This window comes from Heloderma suspectum, chromosome 4, assembly GCF_057233095.1.
Source record: "Heloderma suspectum isolate Gila_16-S chromosome 4, 16-S_ref, whole genome shotgun sequence".
NCBI classification, from domain to species: domain Eukaryota; kingdom Metazoa; phylum Chordata; class Lepidosauria; order Squamata; family Helodermatidae; genus Heloderma; species Heloderma suspectum.
The window spans coordinates 40,438,272-40,458,557 of record NC_139461.1 but is presented as its reverse complement, the minus strand read 5'-3'; the positions used below and the strand labels follow the sequence as shown (position 1 = coordinate 40,458,557).

General features: G+C 41.1%; 1 protein-coding gene across 13 annotated transcripts in view; it reads left to right on the top strand.

Annotated features, from left to right (window-relative positions):
* VPS13B (vacuolar protein sorting 13 homolog B) overlaps positions 1-20,286 on the top strand; it is a 623,510-nt gene that overhangs the window by 473,226 nt on the left and 129,998 nt on the right. For all 13 annotated transcript variants that reach the window (XM_084849024.1, XM_084849023.1, XM_084849026.1 and 10 more), the window contains one exon: positions 18,258-18,460. In XM_084849024.1, the coding sequence (XP_084705150.1) occupies positions 18,258-18,460 (203 nt within the window). The remainder of the gene's footprint in view (positions 1-18,257; positions 18,461-20,286) is intronic.

The following is a 20,286-nucleotide window of genomic DNA, read 5'->3' as shown; positions in this document are numbered from 1 at the left end:
CATCTCTGCATAATACAAGCAAAACTAAAAAAACACATTTTGCAACAGTTGATCTAGTCTTTCAGCTATCCTTAGAATGGTTCTGACATTGGTGCTACATATCTGAAACGGAGGTAGAAGAGAAAAGTAGGGATAAATGTAGTCTTCAAAATGAAAGGAGGAAATTCTTTTTTTTTTTTTTTTTAGCCAAGAAGAGAGGACTAACGCCTTGGGCTAGAGAAAGAAATGCAGTGAACTGTATAGCTGCAGTTCAGAATAACTTCCATTGTGCTTTTTGTGTATATAGATATGATTGTCTCTCCTTCAAATACGCAACAAGAACAACAGAGATTGTCTGTAAATTACATAAAATATTCTAAGTCAACATGCTTCAAAATGTAATTCATTGAAGATCTTTGCCAATTAGAAATTACCCGTTAATAATGGGTAATAAGCAGAATACATTTTCCCCCATTTGAAATTAAAAGGCTTTCATGAGAGAGCTCTACTAAGGTGTTGCCATGGCCCTTGGATGCTTAAGATCTAAGAATTAGCCTAAGGAGAAATAAAACATCAAATTAATTTTGACTACCTAAAATAATATGGTACAGTAACAATCCATTTACAGCACCCAGAAGACCTTTGTTACTTTTAGAAAGAACCATAAACTCTTTCCAACACTTGAACAATAGGAAATGAATTCTTTGTCAGTAAAAGCCAAAGGACAAACTAAACATTTTAATGGCCACGGAGGATTGAAGTGGAAGTTCAGCCTGTAGACAACTATACAAATCACTAACGAACCATAATGAATATTGGGTGTGGGCATCAGGGTCCTGTCAGTTTTGACACTGTGTCCCAAGTAGCTTAAACACAACACTCAAGGAAAGGTGGAGACCTCATCAGGTCTCTAACATCTGGGATTTTATTTGTCATTTTGGCATACCCTACAAGCGCAAAAGAAAGAGTAAAAGGGGATTATCCTGACAATGAAATGAGTTACTGAATCTTGTGATAATGAAAAGCAGAACAATTCTAATTCCTTTCTATAGTCCCTGAGGTAGAGGTGCGTTTATAGTTCTGCAGAACTAAATGTAGGAGGGAAGAACAGATGGCCTAAAATCCATGAAATAAGACACCACCTAATCCCAGGACTGAGTACCACTATTAATCCTGGTCAGGTTCCCTACTGTTACTTTATAATAGAGTTCAGAGTTGCTACTGATGAACTGGCATGTCCTATATCCCCCCCCAAAATATTACCAATTAACTGTAGCTTGCTGATTCTGAGAAAGAAAAAATGTTCAAAATATTAAGGTCCATTAAACCTGCAGTTCCACCTGCCACTTCACTTAGGAAAGTGCAGAGCAGGGATGACATTCACATAGAACTGTCTCAAAATATGTTGTTTCTTTAAAAACTCCCCTCCCCCAGCTACATTCATAATGGATGTAATTGCATATCCTCTGAGAAAGGAACATTTTGTTTATTAAATTGATGTATGTGCTGTGCATGACAACAGTACAGTGGAGTCATGGGCCTGACACTTTATATTTTACTATTGTAAAACTACTATCAAAATATTGCTACGTGTAAAGTTAGACTTTGCTGGAACAGCTGGGATCTAGTAAATAGGAGAAGTAAGGGTGAATCCCCAGACGTGGGGTAGTCTTCTGGAAACTGCTTCTGCACACGGCTTACTGGGGTTTGTGCAATAAAAAAATGGAAAGTGCTGTATGACAGAGTTGGACAGAAAGTACATTGGGATGTGCTGGTAGATCTCTGAGTGACTTGCAGTAGATCAGCAAGGGTTTCTGACTCCCAATAGTCTAACAATTACAAACATTGAAAAGCTGTTTACACACACACACACACACACACACACACACACGGGGGTGGGGACTAGGGTTGATTTTCTGTGTGGAAGGACTAATGAGCTTGATTCTGGTACTGATCATAAATTCCTGGCCAGAGCACGTGCTTAGAGAAACCCTGATCCTTCATTTTTAACCTATATCCATCCATCAACCAGAGCCAGGTGGAAAATAGTACCTTAGGAAAGCTACTATTTTGCACCTGGCTTTGGTTGATAGACCTCAAAGTACTAGTCAAAAACAAAGTAGATCTCACAAGCCTGAAGTCCACCCACCTTTTCTCTGTGGTTAGCATTATAATGAGCATTACAACCTTTTCAATTTAAATGACGATCATAACATTTTAAATTTGGGGTTTGCATATTATTTTAACAGCCAATTCCATGTTGTTTCTTACTGTCTTATTGGGTAATAATAAATTCATGTTATATTTTCAGATATAAAGTTCAGTCTGGTCTGAACCAGCATTCTTATAGTCTTATATAATAAATCATTCTGTGCATAAAATAGTTAACCAAAAGTGAAAAAGTATGTGCTTAGAATTAGATTATGTATTTGCTCTGAACCAAGAAGCTAAAACCATAAATCAATCAGAAATTATCAAATCACTGACCGTATTGTGATTTCCAGGCTATTTAGCATTCATTATTGAACATGATGTACCTGCTCAGTCTTTCTTAAATGGAGACGAGCTCATTCATAAAGATAACCATCTCTAACTTCGCTTCTGATTCATCACTGGCCTGAACTCCATTTGAACCTTGTTAGACACAAAACAAGCAGGACTCTTAGCCTAGGCTATAAAATATAATTAAGCCTGTTTGAAAAGATGCGTAAGAGAGCATTGCTTCCCACTGCTGCCCCCCAATATATATCTACTACCACCAGCACAGCTAATAAAGTTAAGTCAAGCACTGCCTGCAATGGATTAAAGTAATAGATGTCCCTGAATTTTTAGTGTTTGAAGTACTCAAATAAAATGCACGCTCAAGCTGCCAGGGCTGCTGTAATGCAGGAGGGACATACATTAATGATGAATTCAAGGATTTGGTCTGTTCAAGGTCATTAATTTCTGTTTACCATTGGTAACACATCTTGTGTTTTTACAGAGCCCACATGTGGCCATATACAATGCTGAAAAACTCTCTCAGTGAAGAATGGTTAATTGGTAATGTAGAAATATAGTACTCCTGGGGAGAATGAACCATCACAAGGCTCTGTTTCACACTAATGAGAAATCCAGTAGTCTAATTTATTGAAGTCGATCATTGCTAGCATTTTCACTTAACCTGATGTCTTCTGTTTCTCTGCTGATGGTGTTGGTCTGGTCATTCCATCTAGTTCAACATTTCTATTAACTTGATGTATGTGCTCAAGAGTTCTGTTCTTTCATCTTTTAATGTTCAGATGTGGGTCTTTGCATCCTTCTTCAGAGACCACACTGACCCTTTTTAATTGGGCAGTGAGAGGATCCAAGAAAGAGCACATGTATGATGAATACGTTCCTTTTGGAAATCTGCTCAAGGAGCAGACAACTGCAGAGCCTGCCTCGTATTCATTTTGACCGTGATTCTTCTCGCACCCTCAATTTGCAGAATGACCAGGTCCAAGGTTTAGAAGTAGTAGTTAGAAAAAGTGGCTGACAGTTCTGAAGGGTGGGGAATAACAGCAACAGGCAGGAGGACACTCACAGAGATGAGAACCGTTGCATGAGGTTTCTGTCATTCTCATTCTCATATGCGCACACATAGAGCCTCATGGGAGCCACTGTGCATTTACTGTGTATTTAAACAAAATAATAAGTAATAAGTGAATTAATAAAACTATTAAAGTATTAAGTATTAATTATTAATAATAAATAAAATGCTTCACAATTAGTGCACCATTTGTGGACTAACCCATAGTGATAATTTTTAGATATTTGGACATGTGGTATTACACATATATGCACATGTCAAGCCAATTTAGCATGGTTTAATATACAGTGACTCATATAACCAATGTATACTATGCTCAAATAGAAATGTTATTTTGATTGGCTATGCATGCACACACATACGCAATACCACATGCCCCAGTATCTGAAAATTATCACTGTGTGTTAATCCACAAATAGTATAAATGTGCTGCTGAAAAAGTGCACAATCAGTTGGCTATGCTAATTGTTACTAATTGTAATCCATTTTGTTTATTATTTATTATTATCATTAATAATAGTATTATTAATATTAATTTTGTTATTGTGTTTAACTACACAGTAAATATTTCCTTTTATATGTAGTATTTGTGCAATTAAATGTATGTAGATTAGAAGATATTTACACGAACTTTGGACCCTGTATCATGCTCTTGACTTAATAAAGCTAAAATGCTAAATTATTCTTTTGAGTGAAATGTATCACCAAATTTGCATATTCTGCTTGCCAAAATTGATTTATGACCTGTGATTTCACTGGAGGGTGCACCCCATTTCAAATCACCATCGTGGTGCAGACATTTTGGAGAGAAACCAGCCTTGGTGTAACTTAAATTACCATGAAAGTTAAGTTAGGATTGAATTGACCAATCTTGATTTATAAGCATCCAGACATACAAAGACATAATTTTACTTACATAGATTTGACATGGTCTGTACTGGCCTGAGGGGATGGGGAGCAAGAAGATGTGTGTGCTGTGTTTTTTGGACTTTGTTGTTGTTTATTCGGTCAGTCGCTTCCGACTCTTCATGACTTCATGGACCAGCCCACGCCAGAGCTTCCTGTCAGCCGTCACCACCCTCAGCTCCCCCAAGATAGAGCCTGTCACCTCCAGAATATCATCCATCCATCTTGCCCTTGGTCGGCCCCTCTGCCTTTTGCCTTCCACTTTCCCTAGCATCAGCATCTTCTCCAGGGTATCCTGTCTTCTCATTATGTGGCCAAAGTACTCAGTTTTGCCTTTAATATCATTCCCTCAAGTGACCAGTCTGGCTTTATTTCCTGGAATGTGGACTGGTTTGATCTTCTTGCAGTCCAAGGCACTCTCAGAATTTTCCTCCAGCACCACAGTTCAAAAGCATCTATCTTCCTTCGCTCAGCCTTCCTTATGTTCCAGCTCTCACAGCCATAGGTTACTACGGGGAATACCATTGCTTGAACTATGTGGACCTTTGTTGTCAGTGTGATGTCTCTGCTCTTCACTATTTTATCAAGATTTGTCATTGCTCTCCTCCCAAGAAGTAAACATCTTCTGATTTCCTGGCTGCAGTCAGCGTCTGCAGTAATCTTTGCGCCTAGAAAGACAAAGTCTGTCACTGCCTCCACGTTTTCTCCCTCTATTTGCCAGTTATCAATAAGCTGGTTGCCATAATCCTGTTTTTTTTTTAGGTTTAACTGCAACCCAGCTTTTGCACTTTCTTCTTTCACCTTCGTCATGAGGTTCCTCAGCTCCTCCTCGCTTTCAGCCATCAAAGTGGTATCATCTGCATATCTGAGATTGTTAATGTTTCTTCCAGTGCTTTTAACTCCAGCCTTGGCTTCATCAAGCCCAGCACGTTGCATGATGTGTTCTGCGTACAGGTGGAATAGGTAGGATGAGAGTATACAACCCTGCCGTACTCCTTTCCCAATTACCATAGTACCAGAAAATAAAAGGGCATGTTGGTTGCCAGAAGTGAACTATTTTCTTTTCTGTTTGCGTGCAGAAGGGTCCCAGGTTCAATCCCTGGAATCTCTGATTTAAAAAATGTTCAGCTAGCAAGTGATGGAAAAGAACTCTGAGAGCGACTCCCAGTCAGAATACTGTTTGAGATGGACAAATTGTCTGAGTTGTACAAGGCAGCTTCATGTGCCTATGACATTCTTCCCATATCTGGCTTGCACATGTGCTTTCTGTTTCAAATAAACCCAGAGGTAATGCAAATACACAAACTCACTAATTCATTTACAACACATAAAAAGCAGATTATGGTTGAAAAATGAGTATGTGAAAGAGTTGCAAGAGAGCTAGACGGAAAGGGGAAGGGTGTTCTAAGATTTTCTCTACCCAGCAGGACCACTTCATGGATTCAAATAGTATGGGGAATATACAAAAGATATGGACCATTATAATTCTGCTGCTCAGTAATGGGAAAAGCTGTTATAGTTGCCTGACAATTATTAGGGTGCTGTGTGTTGTTCTTGCTGCTGCTGTTGTTCAGTTGTTAAGTCGTGTCTGACTCTTCGTGACCCCATGGACCATAGCACGCCAGGCCTTCCTGTCCTCCGCTCTCTCCTGGAGTGTGCTCAAATTCATATTCATTGCATCGGTGATGTTATCAAGCCATCTCATCCTCTGCCATCCCCTTCTCCTTTTGCCTTCAATCTTTCCCAGCACCAGGGTCTTTTCCAGGGAGTTTTCTCTTCGCATTAGGTGGCCAAAATATTTGAGCTTCAGCTTCAGTATCTGTCCTTCCAATGAGCACTCAGGGTTGATTTCCTTTAGGATGGACTGATTTGACCTCCTTGCAGTCCAGGGGACTCGTAAGAGTCTTCTCCAGCACCACAGTTCGAAAGCATCACTTCTTCTGCGCTCAGCCTTCTTTATAGTCCAGCTCTCACAGCCATACGTTACTGCTGGGAAAACCATAGCTTTGATTATACGGACCTTTGTTGGCAAGGTGATGTCTCTGCTTCTTACTATGCTGTCTAGGTTTGCCAGGAAGTGATGGGGCCAGATGCCATGATCTTAGTTTTTTTAATGTTGAGTTTCAAACCAGCTTCTGCACTCTCCACTTTCACCCTCAGCAAGAGGCTCTTTAGATCCTCTTCGCTTTCGGCCATTAGGGTGGTATTGTCTGCATATCTGAGGTTGTGGATAATTCTCCTGGCAATCTTAATTCCGACCTGTGATTCATCCAACCCGGCGTTTCTCATGATGTACTCTGCATATAAATTAAATAAGCAGGGCGACAATATACAGCCTTGCCGTACTCCTTTCCCAATTTTTAACCAATCAGTTGTTCCATGTCCGGTTCTTACTGTTGCTTCTTGACCCTTGTACAGGTTTCTCAGGAGACAGGTAAGGTGGTCTGGTACTCCCACCTCTTTAAGAATTTGCCAGGGTTTGTTGTGATCCACACAATCAAAGGCTTTAGTGCAGTCAATGAAGCAGAAATAGACGTTTTTCTGGAATTCTCTTGCTTTCTCCATGATCCAGCAAATGTTGGCAATTTGATCTCTAGTTCCTCTGCCTCTTCGAAACCCAACTTGTACTTCCGGTAGTTCTCGGTTCACATACTGCTGAAGCCTAGCTTGTAGGATTTTGAGCATAACTTTGCTGTCATGTGAAATGAGCGCAATTGTGCAGTAGTTTGAACAGTCTTTGGCATTGCCCTTCTTTGGAATTGGAATGTAAACTGACCTTTTCCAGTCTTGTGGCCACTGTTGAGTGTTCCAAATGTGTTGGCATATTGAGTGCAGCACTTTAACAGCATCATCTTTTAGGATTTTAAATAGCTCAGCTGGAATACTGTCATCTCCGCTAGCTTTGTTGTTAGTAATGCCTCCTAAGGCCCACTTGACTTCACTCGCTAGGATGTCCGGCTCCAGTTCAGTGACCGCACTATCATGGCTATCAGGGACATTCAGATCTTTCCTGTATAGTTCTTCTGTGTATTCTTTCCACCTCTTCTTAATCTCATCTGCTTCTGTTAGGTCCCTGCCTTCTTTGTCCTTTATCATGCCCGTCTTTGCACAAAATGGTCCCTTGAGATCTCCGATTTTCTTGAAAAGATCTGTAGTCTTTCCCATTCTGTTGTTTTCCTCGATTTCTTTGCATTGTTCATTTAAGAAGGCCTTGTCTCTCCTTGCTGTTCTTTGGAAGTCTGCATTCAGTTGAATATATCTTCCCCTTTCTCCCTTGCTTTTCGCTTCCCTTCTTTCCTCAGCTACTTGTAAAGCCTCATCAGACAGCCACTTTGCTTTCTTGCATTTCTTTTTCTTTGGGATGGATTTCGTTGCTGCCTCCTGAACAATGTTACGGACCTCCGTCCATAGTTCCTCAGGCACTCTGTCTATCTGGTCTAATCCCTTAAATCTATTTGTCACCTTCACTGTATATTCATAAGGGATATGATTTAGGTCATACCTGAATGGTTTAGTGGTTTTCCCTATGTTCTTCAATTTAAGCCGAAATTTTGCAACAAGAAGCAGCTCATGATCTGAGCCACAGTCAGTTCCAGGTCTTGTTTTGATTGACTGTATAGAGCTTCTCCATCTTTGGCTGCCAAGTATATAATCAATCTGATTTCGATATTGACCATCTGGTGATGTCCATGTATAGAGTCGCCTCTTGTGCTGTTGGAAAAGAGTGTTTGCTATGATCAGCGTGTTCTCTTGGCAAAACTCTGTTAGCCTTTGTCCTGCTTCATTTTGTACACCAAGGCCATGCTTGTCTGTTATCCCGGTGATTTCTTGACATCCTGCTTTAGCATTCCAATCCCCTATGATGAAGAGGACATCTTTTTTTGGTGTTAATTCTAGGAGGTGTTGTAGGTCTTCATAGAACTGATCAACCTCAGCTTCTTCAGCCTCAGTGGTTGGGGCATAGACTTGAATTACTGTGCTGTTGAATGGTTTGCCTTGGATTCGTACTGAGATCATTCTATCGTTTTTGAGATTGTACCCCAGTACTGCTTTTCCCACCCTTTTGTTGACTATGAACGCTACTCCATTCCTTCTAAGGGATTCTTGCCCACAGTAGTAGATATAATGGTCACCTGCATTAAATTCACCCATGCCTGTCCATTTCAGTTCTCTGATTCCCAAGATGTTGATGTTCAATCTTGCCATCTCATGTTTGACCACCTCCAGCTTACCTTGATTCATTGATCTGACATTCCAGGTTCCTAAACAATATTGTTCTTTACAGCATCGGACTTTCTTTTCACCACCAGACACATCCACAGCTGAGTGTCCTTTCGGCTTTGGCCCAGCCGCGTCACTCTTTCTGGCGCTACTTGGAAATTCCCTCTGCTTTTCCCCAGTAGTATATTGGACACCTTCCAACCTGAGGGGTTCATCTTCCAGCATCATATCTTTTACCCTTGTGATATGTTCCATGGGGTTTTCTTGGCAAGAATACTGGAGTGGGTTGCCATTTCCTTCTCCAGTGGACCACATTTTGTCAGAACTCTCTGCCATGACCTGTCCGTCTTGTGTGGCCCTGCACGGCATAGCTTATGGCTTCACTGAGTTACGCAAGCCCCTTCGCCACAACAAGGCAGTGATCCATGAAGGGGCTGGGTGTTATCTCATCTTAATAGTAAAATAAATTGCATAGTGGTTTTATACAAGTTTAATAGTTCTGATTGTATTTAATTGTTATGCAAATCAGCTTCTGGATAATATCAATCACCTGCTTGCAGATTTGTCAAGTGTTCCTAAATAATTTCCAGCTGTATAAAGAATACCTGGATATTCCTTGCTAGCATATGGCATCCCACTCTAATCTTTATAATGACATACAGAAGCCTCATTGTAAAGAAGCCCGATTGTCTTTTGCTCCATCAGCATGGTGGTGCATTTGAGTGCTGTTACAGATCATAGTGGAAGCTGACAGTGTGCGGCTGGCAGCATTTTGTAAACATCATCCAAACCATTTTTATTAGTCTCCTGAAGGGCTATTTTTAAAAGTTGTGAAACTGTTTGCTCCTTGTGCTAAATTATTGTGCTGCCTGAGAGGTATGCTGAGTGCTCAGCAAGCAGCAATCCAAGCAGAGCATGGATATCGCAACAATCATTTAGGAAGATACATGGATTCTGTGAGCTGCCATATGAAGTTGAGTTGAAATGGTTGCCATGATATAATCTGTTTAAAGGGATGACTGAAATCTACAGTAGATTTGTGAGACCGTGCTAAGAGAGCTGAGTAATGTCCTCTTTGTGGGTGAGGAGAAGGATAGGGGAATTTAAGTTAAATTCTTTATTTCATCTTTTCAAAGTATACCATCCAGTCATAGGAAAGTGACTTAATAAATTCAGCTCAGACTTTGTAATTCAACCAGGTGCTTAGAAATGCTAAAGTAAGACTCTGGGGGCATGCTGATATGTTCCATTGGTGTTTCAACACTCCTGTCCTTTAGCATGCAAATTCTCTTTGTCCACACCCATAAGCCTATTGGGATTTATCTGTATGATGCTCAGCTGAATGAAGTTTTACTAAAGCCCATGTCTTATTTCACTCACCATTACTCTTGCAGCAAGTCCATAGCTGTTTGTCTTCTGGTTTTTTAAAGTACTTATTCTTTTAACCCCCTCATGACTGCACTTTGTGTGACTTCTGACTGAATATTCCTTTTTAGGATCACCTCCACCCCCACCCTTTCATTAGGTGCAGTGTGATTTATACAGCAAGATTTATTTCATTCCAAAGAAGAAACAGAACAGCTGAAAAAGAAAGTTATAATGTCCTTGAGGAAAATTCTGGCTCTTAGTAAAGTTAAAATGAAGAATATGTTCACATTTTTCTTGCATCCCAGTGCAATTGTTTTGCACAATGTAAAGAATCTTCATTTGAAATTCATAGAGGCTTTTTCTTTTATGGATAAGTTGGGCTTAAATGAAATTCATACTGACTTGGAAAGAATATTCTGTCACTTTATCACTATTCCATAATAATTGAGAAGGAGGTCAAATCAGTCAATCCTAAAGGAAATCAACCCTGACTGCTCATTGGAAGGACAGATACTGAAGCTGAAGCTCAAATATTTTGGCCACCTAATGCGAAGAGAAAACTCTCTGGAAAAGACCCTGATGCTGGGAAAGACTGAAGGCAAAAGGAGAAGGGGACGGCAGAGGATGAGATGGCTAGATAGCATCACCGATGCAATGAATATGAACTTGATAATGCTCCAGGAGAGAGCGCAGGACCGGAAGGCCTGGCGTGCTATGGGCCATAGGGTCACGAAGAGTCGGACACGACTGAACAACAACAACAACAACAAAACGTGCCCCCAAATATTTGAGGGACAAAGTACACGAGGCTTTTCTTGGACCAAACTTTGTAATGTTATGGTTCTTCTCTGTGCATATGGGCTCTGTGCCTGTGCGGAGCCTTGACTCAGGAAACTTCTATAGCTGAGGATCATTTTTTGTCGAGAACCCTCCCCCACCATCTTACTGCGCATGTCCTAAGGGTTTCCAACCCAAAACCTCAGCAGCCAACCGCCTCAATCGGAATTTTCCTGCATCAGTTTGACTGCTTTTCTCTGTGCTGAGGTTTAAAAAAAAATCCTTTTGTTTTATTCTGCCTTTCTTCCTCTATTTTCATCACAAAAATGCTTATGGACAGGATGAGGGGAATTCTCATTGCACCATGGTGGCCACAACAAGGGTGGTTTGCTCCCCAATTACCTCTGTCCGAGGGCGGATATTGGCGCCTACCATTGATACCAGCGCTGTTGCCACAGCATCATGGCCAGATGAGACACTCAGATATGGGAACTCACAAGTTGACGGCCTAGAATATTCCATAGATGACTTACCTCCCACAGTGCAGTCGGTGCTGGAAGTGGCTCGGAAACCCTTGACAAGGCTCTCTTACTCTAATAAATGGAAAGCATTTTCTTCTTTTACCACTACGAACAGAGTCGATCCCCTCCATTGTTCTCCAGAATATAGTCTTTGTTTCTTGCATTTCTTGTTTCTTAGAGGTTTGAGGTATTCTTCTGTCAGGGTTTATCAGCTATTTCTGCTTTTCATTCACTAATTCAAGGTTTTACTGTATTCACTCATCCCTTGATGAGACAATTTCTCAAAGGACTAAAGAAAATTGTGCCACCACTTGGATCACCAGTTCCTCAATGGCCTTACTACTAAACCGTTTGAGCCACTCGCCTCTGTCAATTTATACTTACTATCTTGGAAAGTGGCTTTTCTTGTAGCCATTACATCAACAAGAAGAGCAGGTGAACTCTGTACGTTAAGGATCAATTCTCTTTACCTAATTTTCCACAGAGATAAGGTGGCTTTATGGCCAGATATTACTTTCCTGTCAAAAGTAGTATCAGAATTCCATGTGAACCAAGATATAGTTTTGCGAGCCTTTTTTCAAACACCCACATCACCAATAGAAACCTCTTTGCATTCAGTTGATGTTCAATGGCCTTTTATAAGGCACGGACTGAGTTGCTCCGTAAATCCAACAGATTGTTCCGTTGCTACAGAGGGCATAGGAAAGATCTTCCGGTATTGTCACAACAGCTAGCTTCATGGGTTGTTCAGACCATTCATTGTGCATGTGAGATAGCTGGTCAGGATTGCTGCCTTGAATAACAGCTCACTCGACGAGAGGAGTGGTCACATCTGTGGCATCTGATAGAGGAGTCACTTTGCCTGATGTATGCAAAGCTGCGAGTTGGTCGAAGCCATCCACGTTTATTCATCACTAGGGGTGCACGAAAGTCACTTACCTGGTCTCGCAGCTAGCTTCGCGGTGGGGGGGAGGCGCTTCGCTGCTCCCCCTGAAGTTCAGGCCTGGGGGGGGAGGCTTCCCTCCTCGCCCGGCCGAAATTCAGGCCGGGCGAGGAGGCGCCTCGCCTCACCCGGCCGCAAAATAAAAAGTAAAACAAAAACAAAAACGCCCCCGTGATAGGCTACGTGACGATTTACGTAGCCTATCACGGCTAGATCTGCAAAGTCAGCCGTGATAGGCCACGTTAATCGTCACGTAGCCTATCACGGGTGACTTAAAAAAAAAAAAGCACGTATGCAAATGGCGGCCCCCATAGGGAGCCGCCATTCGCGTTCCTTATTTGGTTCCTGTAGTCTACGTAAAGATTTACGTAGACTACGGCAAAAATAAGGGCAACGCTATTTGCATTGTCCTTATTTTCGCCGTAGTCTACGTAAATCTTTACGAAGACTACAGGGACAAAATAAGAAACACGAATGGCGGCTCCCTATGGGGGCCGCCATTAGCCGTACGCGCTTTATTATTATTTTTTTTTTAAGTCACCCATGATAGGCTACGTGACGATTAACGTAGCCTGTCACGGCTGACTTTGCAAATCTAGCCGTGATAGGCTACGTTAATCGTTACGTAGCCTATCACAGGGGCATTTGTTTTTTTTTTTTACTTTGCTTGTAATGGCGGCGGCAGCAGCCGGTCAAAAGACCGGCTGCCGCCCCCGCCCCTGACGAAGACCTGCCGAACCGCCGCTGGGAGGGACATTCGTGAAAGGTAAGTCCCATCCCGGGCGGGGCGGAGGGGCGGAGAAGTTCTCCCCGAACAACCTTCGGAGGACCGAATGCGTTGGTGCTCGGCCCCCCGAAGTTTCGGGGAGAAATTCTCCCCCATCCCTATCATCACTACAAGCTGGATGTCCGGGCAAGGGCAGATTGCACTTTCGGTCAGGCAGTCCTGTCTTCCATACTGTACTGAGACACCCACCTACCTTCGGTCAGTTAGTTTGTTAATCGCTGATATGTGTGATGCACAGAGACCACAAAGAAGAAAGACATGTTGCTTACCTGTAACTGTGGTTCTTCAAGTGGTCATCTGTGCATTCACACAATGCACCCACCGTGGTGTCATTCTTCGGTGTCAGTGGCCTTGTAGGCTCCTTGCAACCCTACTATTCTATGGTTCTATGAAATGTGATTTGATGTCTCTGTTGTCAGCTTCTCTGTCATCAGCCACTCTGAGCACAAAACTGTTTGTGGAAAAACAGCATACAAATGTTAAATCAAATGAAAAGACCTTGTGCATAAAAGGTCCCCAGGTTTTATCTCTGACAAGTCAGATAGGTAAGTTGGGGAATTGTGCTTGAAACTTTGGAGAAGCACTGCCAGTCGTAGTAGACAAGTGAGGGCCCTCTCTCTTCTCTTCTTCCACGTGTCATTCCTCTTCTTCTCTTCCTGGTTCTTCTCCCATTTCTCACCTCTCCTTTTTTCCTCTTATTTGCTCTGTCAGTGGTCCTGCTATTTCCCTCTCTTCACTTCTGTTCCCAGCCCTTCTTCACTTCTACCCCCGTTATCTTTTTTTTCTCTCTCATGCTTCTCGTCCACCTGTTCTGTTTTCTGCTTTTGTCATCCCTCCTCCTCTTCCCTAAGCTTCCTCTGTTTCAGCCTCCTCCATCTCTTGTCTCTTAATTGTTTGTTCATTTCTCTCCCACTCCCAGTTCATCCTCTGTCCACCTCTTCTCAGAATGGGCTTTCAGACGTCTGCTACACAAGCTATGTGTACTAATCCACAGAGGCACCTGGACAACACTTGGGTTGGTGCCTGAGACTTTTTCATTATTGCTATCAAATTCAATTAAAGCTTTGAGCATATATTTGTGGTGAAAAGAATTGGCTCATGAACGTTATTGTTCTGTAACATAAACTGTATTTTTCAGGAGCAATAACTCAATATATTAGGAAATTATTCTTGGCATGATAGTTACATTTGGAAATTTACGCTAAGGAAACTGACCCATTTTTCCTAATTTCTAAAAGAGATGAATAAGTAAATCCCTCTGCTTCTCCCTCCCCTACCACATATTTGACACAGGTGTCTTTATGTTATATACTGGATAGAGTTCCAACTTACTAAGATTCTTTTCTTAGCAGAGGTTTGAAAATACTGTTCCATGAAACACCTGTCTATTGTAGGCCCTAGGTGATTTTTTTTAATCTTTCATCTTTTATAAATATTAAATTACTCTAGAAAAATAAGCCATAGTCATTACAGTTTAAGTATGCTGAAATTCAATATTCAAAATGACAATTCCAAATATGAGTAGTATAGTTGGGGGTGGGAAAGAACCCCTGGCCCTCAAGTCCAGTGCTTTGCATTTATTGTCTTAAGTGTGTCTGTGTGTAAGTACAGTTTTGAAGGACATTAAACTACAGTAGAAGTGTGAGGATTTTTAGGCAATGCTTTTCTCATTGCCTACCATCAAATCTAGTAGTGCATTGACTTCAAGATGTTGCACACATGAGCTGCAAATGGATATGTATGAAACTGCTGTTGTTTTAACTGTAAATCCATGTAATATCTGGTGAATTATTTTTCTACTACAAATTACAAAAAAAGAGAAGGCCAACAATGGTCCATTTCAGATGAAATGCTGAACTATAGTTTAGCACTGTGTGAACAAACGAAAGTGAGACACGAAGACATCAGAAGTATCCTCTTCCTGATTAAAGCAAGCCAAAGTTTATTGTTACATCCAAACTGTGGTCAACTGTGGATAGTTTAAGCACTGGGTTGTTGAAAAAGCCATGATCAAACCTTGGTTTATAATCCTGGCTTGTTAACAAGTGACAGTTTAAGCCAATCTTAACAATCTTAAACTTAGTATCCTCCAGATATTTTGGACTTCAACTCCCATCAGCCCCAGTCAGCATAGTTAATAGTCAGGAATCTTAGGAGTTGTAGTCCAAAAGATCTGGAGGGCACCAGGTTGGGGAAAGCTGTTTTAAACTATTTATTTATTTATTTATAATATTTATATACTGCTCCACATCAAAACATTTTGGAGCGGTGAACAGCAAAGATAAAAGAATAAAACACCATGTTAAAATAATTATTTTAAAAGAAACAAGAGCAAAGGGCTGGATGTGCCTGATCTCATCTGATCTCGGAAGCTAAGCAGGATCAGCCCTGGTTACTACATGGATGGTAGACTACCTGGGAATCAGGCTTCCTGCACTGAGCAGGGGTTGGACTTGATAGTCTTGTAGGCCCCTTCCAACCCTATGATTCTAAGTCAGTATTTCCCCAATTTGGATGAAACTATAAACTCCACTTAGTTTAAAATAGGAAGTGGATCCTACTGATTTCCTTGTGGCCATGCTGGAGGGTGAGGGGAGTGTACAAGCCCAAGGCTCACTTCTGCTTCTTCACACAATATGCTCAAAACAGGCCAATGAATAGAGTATTTTGAAAGGACACCATCACTTTGTATTAATTTCTGGAATAGGAATAAGAAAGTGAACGCATGTAATGGTTTTGGTATGCTTTAATCAGTAAAGAATAAGAAATCTTACGTGTTTTCTCCTACTGTGGTTGTACATAATAGAGACTGAAAATCTTGCTATCTCCACCAGACTCTCCATTTAACAGAAAACACTGGAGTACAACCCTGAGTATCAATGAAAAAACACCTACTTGTCAACTGTTATATGCAAATCTTTCCACTCTTATTGCCATATTGCAATCAAGACATGAAATTCATAGTCCCTTTTTGAATACTGCTCTTGTGGTATGGAAGAGGTGGTTTACAGTGTTAGCACTACTGGTGTCTCAAAACATCCCAGTCCTTAAACATCCCCTTCTTTTATGACCAGGATAAAGTAACCCTTTCCAAGGACTGGGAAGGTCATGGGGTATGCAATCTTTGATCCAGTTCACACGATCACTGTGGCTTAAACAAGCCATGATGCATGCCCGGCACCATTTTCCTAATTAACTGCCTGGGCACGGCTTGTTGTGTCATCCGAACCCAGGAGATATGGCTTGTTTGAGGGGAAAACACCCCTCAAATAACTCACCAGTTTATTCCCCCTCAAACAAGCCATGCCACCCAGGTTCAGAGGACATGACAAGCTGTGCCCAGGCAGGTAATTAGGGAATGGTGCCCTTGGCATGCACCACAGCTTGAACAAGCCAACGTGGCTTGTTTCAGCTGTGGTGATCATGCAAACCAGGTCAACAAGTCTGAGAAAAATTATCTGCAACGCCAGTTAGATGACACAAGTTGTTTCAAATGAGGCAGTACTTCCTAATGTTACTCTTAAGCAGCAAGCCACTAGAGACCTAACTGGCTTTGAAACTGCAAACAGAAAATAGTTCACATAATCTAGACTTTTTTAATAGACTCTATGACCTGGTTCACACATCACAGCAGCAAATCTATGATTTTTTGTTAGGGTAACTCTGTGTTGTTTAACCTATAAACAACCCAGAGCATCAGGGTAAATATGTCACGCTAACAACCTACGAACAGGGCATTCGTAGGTGTTTTTGCAAACTGGAAGTTGCCTGCATGCGGTGTGTATCCCAGATTTGCCACTGTGACATGCAGACTGGTCCGCAGTCTCAACTGAGGGACTACATGTGGTTTGGGAGAGAGATATGGGCTGTCAAATCTCTGAAGAGGATTGGAAGGGAATTTGGCAAAGACAGTCAATTGAAACCATCTTGGCCAAGGTGTCCACACTAAATGTGCACCATTGGTATCTGTCACCTTTTAAGGCTCCATCACATACATAAGTCTTCCTCCCCTAAGATTTTGAACAAATGTGTGGTGGAGTTGCCCCATAGTGCAGACATTCTGAACCCAGAATATATTTGACATTACTAAAAAAAAGTTGTGTTGTAGGATTTTCTTTGCTAGTAGCAGCAAGACTTGAGATAGCATTGCTGTGGAAATCTTAGGACTTCCTGTGTCTTCCATGCTACCATAATAGGATTTGGAATTTTCTCTGATGGAAAAACCAACATACCAAACTCATGTGACCAACAGTTTCTCTCAAATGCCATTAAAACACAATGGTTTCCATTCATGTGTTTTCTTAATCAGGATCCCTTGGTACAAAGATCTACCTCTTGCCGCAATTCATGTTGGACAGGACTTGGGATGCAATATAGTGCATCTAACTCTATATTGCTGCTTTTCTTCTAGTACAACCAGTTCTTTGAAATATCCTACTCAAATAATTCTGTGCTACTCATTTGTATTTTATTATTTTCCATTATTATACCTGAAAAAAATCTCAATAAACAGACAATTTAAAAATGACAACGACGTCTTGCTGTATATATTTTGTGAACATTTCTAGTGGTTAAAATGTTTTAATAATGTAGCCCAGGAGAAATGTTATTCAGATATGATTGGAAAAGACTGCTCTTTGCTTGTCCTTCACTCTCTTATTTGTCAGGATTTCCCCACCCTTCCTATTTGTCTTCTCTTATATTGCCCTCATGTAGTACATTAACTACATAATAGACAAAATAGCAATATAAATACATTCGTAATTGTTCATAAAACAATCATTCATACTTTGCATAAGCATTTCCTATATTCCATGAACAACAAATTCATATTCTCTCTCTCTTTCATATTATATGAAAATATAAGGCAAATTATAAAGAGAATTCACCCTTTGTTTATTAAAGAACAAAGTTATTGTTTATAAGAAAAAATCAAACTTGAATGGAGAAAAATGCAAGAAGTCTAAAGCAAAAGGTTTCCGTTGCAAAGCCACATATTTTTCATGTTTGGGGTGGCATTTACACAAGCCATCCCTTGAACCATGGCTGGGAAGAGTTAAGGAATCAGCCTTGCCAAGTGAGAGGGAGCTTAAGAAATATGTGCCTTATTTCTAATAAAGGAAAATCTTACAGGTGTATTTCACACCACTAATCTTAATGAATTTTTTTCCATTTGTACTTTAGGTATAATTAATGGATCATCATTTATGCTTGACATCAGTGATTTCCTTATTAAGACAAGTCTCCAGGAGAAAAGTAGAACTCTGGTTGGACCTGTTTGCTTTTCTGCCACTGTAGAAGCCAAATGGTGTAAACACAGTGGTAATCCTGGTCCAGAGCTGTCAGTTCCGAAAGTCTATGTTGATGTGAGAGGTGGACTGATGCAGGTCTGTATGTGGTAATATCTAACTGAAACTGGGGGTGGGAGGTGTCTGGGCAATAGGAAGTTGAGCAGCATAAGAAAATTCATCCAATTTATGAACATTTTTAAGCATGTGTATTTTTATTTTAACATGTGGAAATTACATGCAGCTTTGTGTGTTCCCTTAGGAGTGTTTTATCAGGTTACTAGCAAAACCCTCTTCTGCACTCTCTGTACTGTGCCTTGCAGCTCTAATAAGTAAACATCAGTCTTAGAAACAGTATTGAAGACATTCACGGGGAATCACTTCACGGTGTTAACTGTGACAAGATTTTTATATTAATTTTACATAATAACCTCCAGTAACTTGAAAAGAATCCAAGGAATAGTTGGTTATATGGCAGATGCCTGGATCTCAGTAGCAAACTGACTGTTTGCTTGTTTGCTTGTTTTATTTCTATTTTGCTTTTCAGCCAAGATTAGTTCCTAGGATAGCTTGCAATGCAAATCCAAAAACATCTATAAGGAGATGATTATGTTAAGTCTTTTCTGCTCCCTGGAGACTGATATGCTCCTAGTCCCAGGCTCATCCATCCAGAAGCAATGGGTAGAAGGAGCTGCAAATCAATTCAGGAACTGGCTGATGGTAAAAATGCCAATCTTCAGTTGATCTGCAGAGTCTTCTGATTTCTGGCTCTTTCCCCCAGAAGGAAGGGGCAGAAGGACAGGAACTGGTTGATTTTAAAGATGCCAACTCACAGAAGCAGCCCTTTTGATCATCACATGACCGCTGGCATGCTCAATGCCAGGGGTGTCGTTAGTAGATGGCCTACCTGGGCACAGGCCCCAGGTGTTTTTGAGCTGTACCCCAGATCTTTTGAGCTGTCCTAATTACCTTTTTTTTTTTTTTTTTTTTACATTTTCCCATAGATTTGCATTGGAAAACAAAAACAGCCATAACTTTTTTTTTAGTGTGTATGCCAAATACATGAAATTTAGAGGCGTGGTAGCCCCCGTGGAGCTGATTGAATATGTCAAATTTCAGCCAGTTAGGTCCAGTGGCGTTTGTGCTAGTCACAAGTAAAATTTGCTATTTTCAAGAAACTCTGGGAAAGGAGTACGACAAGGCTGCATATTGTCGCCCTGCTTATTTAACTTATATGCAGAGTACATCATGAGAAATGCCGGGTTGGATGAATCACAGCTCGGAATTAAGATTGCTGGGAGAATTATCAACAACCTCAGATACGCAGATGATACCACCCTAATGCCACCAGAAAGCAAAGAGGATCTAAAGAGCCTCTTGTTGAGCGTGAAAGTGGAGAGTGCAAAAGCTGGTTTGAAACTCAACATTAAAAAAACTTAGATCATGGCATCTGGCCCCATCTCTTCCTGGCATATAGAAGGGGAAGAAATGGAAGCTGTGACAGATTTTATTTTCTTGGGCTCCAAGATCACCGCAGACAGTGACTGTAGCCATGAAATTAAAAGACACTTGCTCCTTGGGAGGAAAGCTATGGCAAACCTAGACAGCATAGTAAGAAGCAGAGACATCACCTTGCCGACAAAGGTCCGTATAATCAAAGCTATGGTTTTCCCAGTAGCAACGTATGGCTGTGAGAGCTGAACTATAAGGAAGGCTGAGCGCTGAAGAATTGATGCCTTCGAACTGTGGTGCTGGAGAAGACTCTTACGAGTCCCCTGGACTGCAAGGAGGTCAAATCAGTCCATCCTAAAGGAAATCAACCCTGAGTGCTCATTGGAAGGACAGATACTGAAACTGAAGCTCAAATATTTTGGCCACCTAATGCGAAGAGAAAACTCTCTGGAAAAGACCCTGATGCTGGGAAA